This window comes from Barbus barbus (genome assembly GCF_936440315.1).
Source record: "Barbus barbus genome assembly, chromosome: 40".
In the NCBI taxonomy this organism is placed as follows: Eukaryota; Metazoa; Chordata; class Actinopteri; order Cypriniformes; family Cyprinidae; genus Barbus; species Barbus barbus.
In genome coordinates this window covers 3,455,669-3,468,094 of record NC_136718.1, presented here as the reverse complement: position 1 = coordinate 3,468,094, position 12,426 = coordinate 3,455,669, and the positions used below count along the sequence as shown (strand labels likewise).

The following is a 12,426-nucleotide window of genomic DNA, read 5'->3' as shown; positions in this document are numbered from 1 at the left end:
TCAAACACTGTGCATGATATACACACACTATATTTTGCAGAAGGCATAAGTATGGTATTAAATAAGGACAAACCCAGCGATTGGGTTGTTTTCATCCAACAGTTGGGTTAAATGTTTATCCCAACCTTCTGAGCAGTAACCCAACGTCTGGGTCAAAACAACCCAATCGCTGGGTTTGTCCTTATTTTACCCACCCCTGGGTTGTATTTACCCCAGCATTTTTTAGAGTGTATGCTATTCAAAACACTCATGCGTATTATTTAAGAAATAGTGTGAATTACACAGTACATACTGAAGAGTAAGCAACTAATATCCCATTATGAGCATAACCACACAGAATAGTGTTTCACATTAGTTTTACACAAAATAGTAGGCAGCACACATTTCATCCTATGAAGTATGTAGTAAGCAGTAAGCTAGTGTCCCCTGGGTAAGCAGTATGCTAATAATGTCTTCCAAACATAGCCTAGGTCACCTGGGTGTCCAGTTCACACGAAAAATTCAAATACTGTGCATAGTATATACACTATATACTGTAGAAGGCACATGTTTGGTATTATAGTAATGTGCTATTCCAAACAGCCTTAATGCGTACTATTTCACACGCTTTAAAATAGTGTAGTATACAGTACATACTGATCAGTGAGCAACTAGTATTCCGTTCTGAACATAACCACACTAAATAGTGTTTCACATACTTTTTACACAAAATAGTAAGCAGTACACTAATGTTGCCTAGGTCACCTGTGTGTCCAGATCATACAGGAAATTAAATGTGTAATATGCACACTGTGAAAGATAGGAAGTATAGTATTGCAGTGTACTAATCCAAACAGAGCACACTGCGCCCGCGCTGTAGGGATCGGCTGATGGGGGAAGGGCTCTTACTCTCATGGCGGAGAGCAGACCTCACACCGCCGCTCGGATCCGCTAAACCCGCGTCTGATCAGGAGCACAGGACGACATGAGCGCTGCTGAGATCGTGTTTCTGCTTCTACTGAGTCCCACAGAGCCAGCTGCATCCATACACGGTAAGACTAAACAAACCTGTGTTATTATGATCATCGTTACCAACAATATGCACGCTCCCATCTCTCTATTGCATCAAATAGCCTTTCAAATCTGATCGGTGTGTTGAAATAATTTAGAAATGTGTCGTTTTTAACATTATTATTAATAAGCATCAGTGATTTTTTTTTTGTTGGTTTGTTAGTATGCATTGATTGCTTCTGTATAAAGCGATCTTATTGATTGCATTCAGCTAAATAATATTAGATGAGCTCTATTTAAACACTCGAGTGTTACAGTATGCATTAGAGGAAGGATTCTTATGATCGGTGTTGTTCATTTATATGTTATAATAATCCATGCATTATCATCAGGCATTCACCATATTACATTTCTGTCATGTATAATCTGTCTATATAACCACCAAAAAGGCCAGTAAGTTAAATGGACACATGTGGATGATTTTACAGCAGGCCTCTGTGTGTTTTCAATGCTGCTACTATTTCATAGTGTTGTTTTGTGATTTTTTCTAATGCCCTTTTCTTCCTTATTTTCATAGGTGTCCTCATCAGGCCTGGGAGGCTGTGAATTATTCGGAAAGGAACTGAAGAACAAACAGGGGAAATGGCTGCGACCGCGGGCTTCGCCTCCAATGGACCTGGACCCTGGACGCTGAGCGACACCGAGGTGAACAATCTCTACCGGGATCTGGAGCTGGGCACTGTATTGACGCTCTTTTACTCCAAGAAGTCCCAGAGGCCGGAGAGAAGGACGTTTCAAGTCAAGCTGGAGACCAGGCAGATCATCTGGACCAGAGGAACGGATAAAATCGAGGGCGAGAGTAAGTTAAGGCTGGTTTAAGTTAACATTGGTGGGTGATAAATCAGTGCTTGGCATTATGGGTTCAGAAAAGGGTAGTTGGTGTTATATTTGCATAATTCATAACCACAGTTTGGGTTTTGAATGTGCTATTAATAAATATGCTTAATGCAATTTCCTTTATAGTGGTTGTTTATAAAAGCTTATTCTGTTTGGGAACCTGCTGTTAATGTTTTCATATGAAGAGCTTCATAGTTTAGTTTTCTTGGTAGAAAATGATGGGTGTTATGACTGTTTGGTTGGTCACACTAATTTAAAGTCCAATTCTTGCCATTAACAAACTATTAACTGTGACTTTTGCCTCAATTAACTCATAATTTGCTGCTTATTAATAGTTAGGGAGGTAGTTTAGGTGTTGGGTAGGATTAGGATTATGGTCATGCAGAATATATGCTTTATAAACAGCCAGTATGATGATAATAGGCATGCTAATAAGCAACTAGTTAATAATGAGAACTGGTCCCTATACTCAAGTGTTACCGTTTGGTTTGATATTTACATAAAGTATAACAATTTTTGGTTTCTACCGCCTCAAAATGCATCTTCAGCCTCTGGATTCTCAGTGATTGTTGTGTGTTGCTCTGAATTGAATTGTTGTGATCATGTTTGGTAACACTAAATGGTTTTGTGCTGCTCGTCTGGGCTCTGATTGTAGGGCAGGCCCATCTGCGCTGCTGTTTTCCTGCGGCGGGATGTCTTACACACAGCTGCGCTTTGCTCCGGATGCACCAGCCATGCTAAACAGAAGAAAAAAACACCCAATGAGCCTCAGCGAGGTGTACTTGTGCATCTGAAGTTATATGTGACGCTCTTAAATCAGACGTAGTAGGGCTGCTCTGCTGAATGTTAGGATTTAACAAACTGATTAGACTATGTCTGTCGTGTGAGGTTGTTCAAGTCGTCCATATTTAGGCGTGCATGGATTGAATTGACCCAAATTGTGTGTTATGAAGCATATACTCGTTTATTTGATCTCTTGAAGAACTTTTACAGGAAATTTGCACAGAGATCAGTCTGAAGATGCAGATGTCAACATACTTTAAAATGATAATTCCAAGTCTGAGAAAGCAATGGAAATGAATAAAATAATATCAGTTTTGCTATTTAAATATTTCCATGAGTGTGCTCCCTACAGACTACAAACTAATGTTAAAAATCCAGTAATCATCATTTTATTGGTCATAAGTAGTGATAAAATGATTTTTTTTTTGGTTGAAACTAAAATTCCAGTTTTAATTTAGTCAAGAAATGAAAATAAAGTTTGGGTAATTGGGTTATTGAACTTGGTATTTGACATATTTTTGGTCGAGGTTCAGCAGACGGGTGTTACTTCATGGAGAAGTGCTTGTGAATTGTGACTTTTTCATCAATGACTTTAACCAAAGTTTTGGTTTTGGACATATTTAGGGTTGCCAAAATTTCAGTGCATTTCTAGTCGAGAGAGATGGGAGGATGTTTGATATTTGCATGGTACTTTTGATTGGGGAAATATGAATTACATTTGCTACTAGTTAACCACTACTAGTGAAGTTTTGGTTTCATTTGCCCTGTTTTTCATAAACATTGTGTGTTTTTTTTTTTTTGTTTTTTTTTAATGGCAACTTGCAAGTATTTTCCTGACGGTCTAGGCCTATTTGATCTTCATGTAACGTTTACACATTGTTTTCAGAGGCTGTTAACGACAGGACTTTAGAAAGCGCTGCTTTATTTGCGATATGAACGATGTTGTTTTGGAATGCAGTTTTACCGTATGGACCAGTTAAAACCGTTTCAAGCACTTGTTTTTGCGTGGCAGGTGACGTACAGATTTGAACAGTTCAGATGTGCTTGGTTTGGTCTTCATGCTCAAATGATCGTGCTAACGCGTTTCTTTATTTTGACTGATAATCAGTGCGTCACTCCTTATCAGCACCTCAGATAAGCTCACTTATGAATGTTTCGGTTGGTTTGTAAGCCGAGGTGGATCTACACCAAAACGTCACGCTCCGATATCACAGAATCAGCCATTAATAAAGCTCACAGTAACCAAAAGTGTATTCGCGTGTTTGGACAAACTGTGCTTTAAGAGATTTTCATTCTGATGGATTTTCCTGTGGTGAAACTCTCTTAAGGTGTGTGTGTGTGTGTGTGTGTGTGAGACAGGAAGACTCTCGGTTGTGCTTGTGTTTCCTGCTGCCCTGTTTGGAATTGTCAAGCAGTTCTCTTCCACCAAGCCTGAGCTCCAGCTGCCTTTGTCCTGTGTGTGTGTGTGTGAGTGTGTGTGTGTGTGTGTGTGTGTGTGTGTGTGTGAGTGTGTGTCTCAGAGAGGGGCTTCCTCCACAGGCTGTTGTGTTTGTACTCTCCAACTTTATCATATAAAAAGAAACAGATGGAGCAAATGTGGACACTAGTATCTGGCCCTGCTGACTGAGGTCATATGTTGGGTGTTACGCAAGGACTTTGTTCTTGTAGATTCTGGCGAGTCGAGTTGATCAGAGAACAAATCTGATTTAGTTCATGTGGATTTGGGTCAGAAAGTCATCTTACAGAAAGACTTAATCTAAACAAGTTAAAATAATAGTTCTGTTCAAATAAACTCTTGGTTTAGAGATGAATGATATGTATGTTGATGAAAATTCTTGGTAATTGGTTGAGTTTAATACTTCACCAATGAAAGGTATGTCGTCTAATCTGATCGTTTGATGGATGTAAACCGAAAGATCAGATCACATCATCAACATTTTAAAGCATATTGACCTTGATCTTTTGACATTCAAAGCTCATTGTAGCTTTAAAAGATCCCACAAACATCAAACTAAAACTTTTGCGATCATTTAAGAAGCTAGCAATGAAAAATCAACATTATATTTCTGCTTCTAAATATGATTGGGGTCACTTAATTAGCAAGTTAATTAGTTCAAGTGCTTGTGAAATGAATTCTGTACAAGTAAGTCTTTGATTTATGGGTTTAGATTTGAATTATGCTACATCTGATTTGATTAGTTTCTTCATTGGTCTCATTAAGGACATTTTTATGACAATTGACCTTAGGACCATGTCTTACTCACAGAATATATATCTAACAAAATATCATTGCAAGTCACAGAGAGCCCAGTTTGACAGATAGGGTCCAGAGCAGTGATTTGATTGGCTGTCTGTCATTTATCTGTCATGAGGTCAGTTAAGAGGTTCAGACAAGTGTGTGAAATGAACACGTTTGGTGATCTGATCTCAGTGCAGTAACATTGCTGGTGAATTACTGGTTAATGAAAAGCTGTTCACTTTGGAGTGATATTAGTTTGTACTAGTGCTGTCAAACGATTAATCGTATCCAAAATAAAAGTTTTTGTTTACATAGCATATGTGAGTTTACTGTTTATATTTATTATGTATATATACATACACACACATGCAGTATATATTTTGAAAACATGTACATGTTTATATTTATATTCATATAATTTATAATATATATAAATATTTTTATTAATATATAACTAGTGCTGTCAAACGATTAAAGTTTTTGTTTACATAATATGTGTGTACTGTGTATATTTATGTATATATAAATACACACACATGCATATATATATTTAAGAAAAATATGTTGCGTTCATATATTAAATACATGTGACCCTGGACCACAAAACCAGTCTTGAGTGTAAATAAATTATATTTCCATTGATGTATGGTTTGTTATGATCGGACAATATTTGTCTGAGATACAACTATTTGAAAATCTAGAATCTGAGGGAGCAAAAAAATCTAAATATTGAGAAAATCACCTTTAAAGTTGTTCAAATGAAGTTCTTAGCAATGCGTATTACTAATCAAAAATTAAGTTTTGATATATTTACGGTGAGAAATTTCCAAAATATCTTCACGGAACATGATCTTTACTTAATAACCTAATGATTTTTGGCATAAAAGAGAAATCGATAATTTTGACCCATGCAATGTATTTTTGGCTATTGCTACAAATATACCCCAGCAACTTAAGACTTAAGGTTTTGTGGTCCAGGGTCACACATAATATAATTTATATGAATATAAACATATACATGTAAATATTTTCAAAATATATGTTGTATGTTTGTGTCCTTATATATACATAATAAATATACACCGTACGATATCAGACTTTGTTTCCCTGTGTCTTGTGTTTCCACGTGCTCCCTGTGTTTCCTTATGCCCTTATTTGGTTTTGTTCCTGTTCCTGTCCTCGTTTGTCATCAATTAATTCATTAGTCCCCAGCCCTGTGTTGTTAATTATCTAGTTTACTCCTCTGTTCATAAGCCCTGTGTTTCCCTGCTTCTGTGCCTGGTCTTATCGTCATTCCATGTTCCTCTGTGTCTCCAGTGATCCCCGAGTTTGGTAAATAAAGATCTGAGTTTATTTAAGCAGTTCCTCGCCTCCTCGTTCCTAGCTGCAGAGTGTGTCGTGACAGAAGACCAGACCTAGACAAAGTAAGCGGCGTTCCCGTTTTAAAGGTTTTTTGCTTGTTCCTGTTTTTTCCCGTGGCATGGACGCCGCCTCCCGCTTCGCCGTCCTAGCCCGTCAGGATCACCCCTTTTATGTGTATGCAGAGGTCTTCTGCAATATCGCTGCAGCGACGGTGTGGGATGATGCCACGCTTAACAAGCTGTTCTGACTTTGGGCCAATTACAACCGTCCCGTGGACCTCCCAGACAGACTGGGGAGCGTCCGGGCCCGTGCCAGAACCAGCCCACCGTCGTCCGCGGCTCTCCTGAGCCCGCCGCCGTCCGTGGCCAGCGCAAAACAGCCCCCGTCAGCGGACAACGCAAGTCAGCCACCCGTGGGGAAATTCACGCCACCGTCCGCAGCTCTGGCAAGCCCTCCGGCAGAGAGTATGGCAGGCCCTCCGGCGGAGAGTGTGGCAAGCCCTCCGGATGAAACTCTCTCCAAACCTGTGCCTGCTCCTCGCAAGCGCCCTTCAGTGCCTGCTCCTCGCAAGCGTCTTCCTACGTCTCCGCTGGTCCCGTCCAGCTCTCCGTCAACACCGCTGGTTCCGTCCAGAGCCCCCCAAGTGTCCACGCTGCCCGAGCGGCCCCAAGTGTCCACGCTACCATCGAGCCCCTACTTCCCCCAAGGATTTTTTGGGGGGGGTTTGGGGTAGCAGTAGGGCTCCTGCCGAAGAGGCGGGGGCTGGGGCCGCGGTCTCGGAGGCGGACCTGCCAAGCTCCCTGCTCCGCCATGGCCGCCCAAGCTACCTGTCCCGCCATGGCTCCCGGAACGGGCGCTGCTCTGCAGGCCGGTCACCTGCCCCCTGATCCCTGGAGGCCTCCAGAGCGCCCACCCGCCCTCCCCGTTGGATGGTATATGGCAGGAGGACACGCCTTCCGGAGGGGGGCGTGATATCAGACTTTGTTTCCCTGTGTCTTGTGTTTCCACGTGCTCCCTGTTTTTCCTTATGCCCTTATTTGGTTTTGTTCCTGTTCCTGTCCTCGTTTGTCATCAATTAGTTCATTAGTCCCCAGCCCTGTGTTGTTAATTATCTAGTTTACTCCTCTGTTCATAAGCCCTGTGTTTCCCTGCCTCTGTGTCCGGTCTTATCGTCATTCCATGTTCCTCTGTGTCTCCAGTGATCCCCGAGTTTGGTAAATAAAGATCTGATGTAATTCAAGAAGTTCCTCGCCTCCGCGTTTCCCTTCTCCTGAATGAGTTGTGACACACACACATATATTATGTAAACAAAATCTTTTATTTTGGATGTGATTAATCGTTTGACAGCACTAGTCTGAAGTCTCGTCTGCTCCTCGTATGTGATTGGCTGAGCAGCACTGGGACGTTTTGCTGCATGTATGACTGGTTTGTGTTTGTGCGATGCTGACTGGAAGTGGAGTGGAGAGAGAAACGGTCTCGGTACAGAATAAATATTGGTACGATCATCTAAAAGAATTAATGCTAAAGGACTGTTAAATTATAACTTTAATCACTGGTGTGTTGAACATGATGCTCATGTGAATGCAAGATAAAATGGTTATTTGTTAAATTTAATAAAACAACAATAAAAATGGATGCAAAATTTCAAATTGCATGCATTTTTAATTTAAGTGTTGAGTTTCATGTGTGGTAAGCACTGATTAAAACCAATTTGAATGCAGAAGGACGGAAAATATTCAAGATGAGAACAATGCTGTGTGTTTTGAAGGGGTTTGAATATTTTTTTTAAAGGTTGTTGTGAAACAAGTGATGCACACGCATGTGGTTTTTACTTAGAATGCTCTTGTGGTTTTAACATCTAGTTTTGACTGACATTTTCCCTTTATGTCTTTGACTTTGAATTTGAATATTAGAAATATTTAAGTGAATGAAGAAAATAAAATCTATAAAATGTATAGTTCATGATCGGTTGAGTACTTATAAAGTATATTTTGTGAATACATACCGGTGAACTCATGATGTCAGTATATCTGTGTGTTGCTTGGCAGGTATTCTCCTAAACACTGAAGAGATACATTGCTTCATTTATCAATAAATTGATACGTTATTTTTGCTGCGTGTTAATTCTGCAACCTTGCTAGCTATATCTGTAGTAATCTTTTTATGAAAGTAATCAGCCTTACGAAGGGCCTATCAACAACCTGTAGCTGCTCTAAAATCACTGCGATTATTGCTTTATTTGAGATTTTCAGACCTCTTGAAAACCCTAAGCATCAATAGAAATGACTGTATTGGGCTCTATAAGTGTCACTCTGTGTTACAGTTTAAAGACTAAATTTGATTAGTTTCTACAGTTTCTGTAGTTACTACAGCACTGTCACAATAGAGATCCAGAATAATGCAAATATAATAAAGATTTTATAGCGTGTTCTGCTGGAATTCACGGTTTATGACGTGACTTCGAGGACTTATTTAATGGCACCTGTGTCTGTGTCAGAGCAGCACAGGATGAGTGCGGTTAAAGAGCGAGAGGAGAAACTGGAGACACACAGAGACTCTGTGTCTTCTGCTGAGACTTACAGGCAGCCTCCAAAATTAACCTTTTGCCACACCTTTAAATGGGCCAATTGAGAATTTAGCCATGAATATTTCTTACAGACAGAAGCGGTGTTGTGACAGAGGTTTTCTTTAATGCACAGCTTGTTTCTGTTTTTGATTCGGTTCAGTCATGGTACTTTCGAGATCCAGATTCTTCCTATTCGTCTTCAATAATATTGCAATTTGGTGTCTTTTCTAGTGCTGGCAAACGATTAATTGCAAACAAATATAACAGTTTTTGTTTACATAATATGTGTGTGTACTTTGTATATTTATGTATATATAAATACACACACACACAGTATATATTTTGAAAATTTATTTATGCATGTATATATTTATATTCATATCATTTATATATGAATATATTTAATATAAACACAACATATTTTTCTAAAATTTATACATGTGTGTGTATTTATATATTCATAATAAATATGCACAGAACACACACATATTATGTAAACAAAAACTTTTATTTTGGATGCGATTCGTTTGACAGCACTAGTCTTTTCTGAAAATAAATAAATAAATCAAATTCTGGTCTAACAAGTAAAAACTTTATTTACTCACCAAAGCCGCTTTTTCTTCTCATTTGGCACATTTGCAGTTCATTTTGGCTTTACTTTTTTGAGGTATGGTAAAACTTTATTTTACGGTTACATCTATTATTATAGAGATATTATGCTTATTAACATGCATATTACTAGAATAGTAGCCATGCTAATTAAGCACATATTAATGCCTTATTCTACATCCCTAATCCTACCCAATACCTAAACTTAATAACTAGTTTACTGACTATTAATAAGCAGCAAATTAGGAGTTAACTGAGGGAAAAGTCATAGTTAATAGTGAATAAGTGTTCCCTGTTCTAAAGTGTTACCCTTTTTTAACTATCAAGCTTACGTAAAGCCCTAGAACCTGTTATTTATCATTGTTCCGTTTACACTATTAAACATATTAAGAAACAAACAGCTTTTCATGCCCTTTTTGGTAATCTGAAGTGTTGCTCTAATTGTTTTCGTGTTGCGCTGTGGTGCTTGTGTCGGTGATGCAGGTTCACATCCATTATTTCTGCTGCTCTTCCTGTCCTGTGGTGGGATCATGTACAGCGATGGTATCACATGTAATAATGTGGTGTTAAATCATCATATATACAGTGGGTACGGAAAGTATTCAGACCCCCTTAAATTTTTCACTCTTTGTTATATTGCAGCCGTTTGCTAAAATCATTTAAGTTCATTTTTTCCTCATTAATGTACACACAGCACGTCATATTGACAGAAAAACACAGAATTGTTGACATTCTTGCAGATTTATTAAAAAAGAAAAACTGAAATATCACATGAAGTAACTCTCTGTTGTTTTATTGCAACTTCCAAACGTAGATAATCTGGTTCCTGTCAAGTCATATTTTGCTGCAGTAAGCTAGTGAAGTGACATTAGGGGAAGTATTTAAATAATCCTGTCCGGTTAACCAATACTGAATCTAATAAAAACTGATGGAAGTACGCTACCATTCAAAATGTTGGAGTCATTTCATTCTTTTCTATTTTTGAAACAAAATATTTGTATTCATGAAATTTTTAAGTTTAACACATTCATATAGAAAACTGCTGTTTTAAACTAATAATATTTCACAATATTACTTGTTTTACTGTATTATTGATCAAATAAATGCATCCTCTGAGCAGAAAGACACTTCTTAAAAACATTAAAGAGTACTGTTTAAAACAGTTGGTGAGTTTATGAATTGAATCCAATTGCTTTGAATTACCAAAAAATGCTTTTTAAAGCCTGAAGTAAATCGATTCCCCATCAACCCAAAGATTCGCACTAGTTAAAATACATTGAAGTGCCTCTATTATGGGTTATGAAAGGTTCATATTTTGGTTTCGGGAGTCCCCAACACCAGGTTGACATGCATGCAAGGTCAAAAAACACTTTCATTCTCTTATAATATGCATTTATTTTTACCTTTCTTGCTCAACGATTGATTTTTCCAAACCCCTCCTTTGCGTGACACTAATCTGCGGTGATTGGTCGATTTCATTTCATCTCGCCTGTAATGCCTGATAAAGCAGTGTTTGTGAGTGCAGTGCTGCTTTTGCTGGAAAAGTGGCACCTAGTGGCGAAGAATGAATTAGCATTTTCATTCAGACCAAAGTGAAAAGACAAGTGACCAGCAATATGCTAATATTTCATGCTAATATTTTAAAAACGACTCTTTTTCGATGATTCAGAGTCGACTCTTTCTTTTGAGAGACTATAACTTTATACACGGTGCAGTTTCAGATTGAAAACTGTGCAGGATGTTTTCATTCATTAGAGCTGTGTTACTGCATGAAACATCCATAATAGGGGCACTTCAATAAAAACCTAAATGTTTCTTTCCTGTTGTGATAAAAAAAAAATCCCACTATTTCATTGCAGTTTAATCCTTATTGTGAATTGTTTGATTTACTCCGGTCCGTCTCTCGTGTCTCTTTCAGTTGACATTCGGGAGATTAAGGAGATCCGCATGGGCCAGAAGTCACGGGACTTCGAGCGATATGTGGAGGACTCGACCGCCCGGCCTGACCAGGCCCACTGCTTCGTCATCCTCTACGGCACAGAGTTTCGGCTCAAAGCGCTCAGTCTGGCAGGTAAACCATAACTCTGCTGCTGTGCATCGCTTCTGTACACACACACACGCTCACACACACACACACACACACACGCTCTCACACACACGCTCACACACACACACACACGCTCTCACACACACACACGCTCACACACACGCTCACACACACACACACACACACGCTCTCACACACACGCTCACACACTCACACACACACGCTCTCACACACACACACGCTCACACACACACACACGCGCTCACACACGCTCACACACGCTCACACACACGCTCTCACACACACGCTCTCACACACACGCTCACACACACACACACACGCTCTCACACACACGCTCACACACACACACACACACGCTCACACACACACACACACACGCTCACACACACACACGCTCACACACACACACACGCTCTCACACACACACACACACACGCTCACACACATGCTCACACACACACATTTATTCATGCTGGTGTTGTTCTGTCTGCTGCAGCGACCTCAGACGAGGAGATGGTCATGTGGGTGAAGGGTTTGAGCTGGCTGATGTCCGATACGATACTCTCCCCCACACCCCTGCAGATAGAGAGGTGACCTTTGACCTTTTACATGCACCCCTCCCTGTAGATATCGATTGATGAAAACCATTAAGCTCTGGGTTCACTTATGTGACCCTGGACCACAAAACCAGTCAAGGGTCAATTAAAATCAAATATATATAAATAAGAATAAATAATCTTTCCATTGCTGTATGGTTTGTTAGGACAGTATTTGGCCGAGATACCGGATTTCTGAGGGTGCAAAATCAAAATATTGACAAAATCACCTTTAAATTTGTCCGAATGAAGTTCTTAGCTATGCATATTACTAATCAAAAATTAAGCTTTGATATATTTATGGTAGATGTTGATC

General features: G+C 39.4%; 1 protein-coding gene across 4 annotated transcripts in view; it reads left to right on the top strand.

The window, feature by feature from the left end:
- The first annotated feature begins 868 nt into the window (after window positions 1-868).
- Window positions 869-12,426, top strand: part of plcg1 (phospholipase C, gamma 1) — a 55,653-nt gene continuing 44,095 nt past the window's right edge. For all 4 annotated transcript variants that reach the window (XM_079400902.1, XM_079400900.1, XM_079400903.1 and 1 more), the window contains exons 1-4: window positions 869-1,031; window positions 1,568-1,849; window positions 11,365-11,517; window positions 12,011-12,104. In XM_079400902.1, the coding sequence (XP_079257028.1) occupies window positions 1,633-1,849; window positions 11,365-11,517; window positions 12,011-12,104 (464 nt within the window). In that variant the 5' untranslated portion in view covers window positions 869-1,031; window positions 1,568-1,632. The remainder of the gene's footprint in view (window positions 1,032-1,567; window positions 1,850-11,364; window positions 11,518-12,010; window positions 12,105-12,426) is intronic.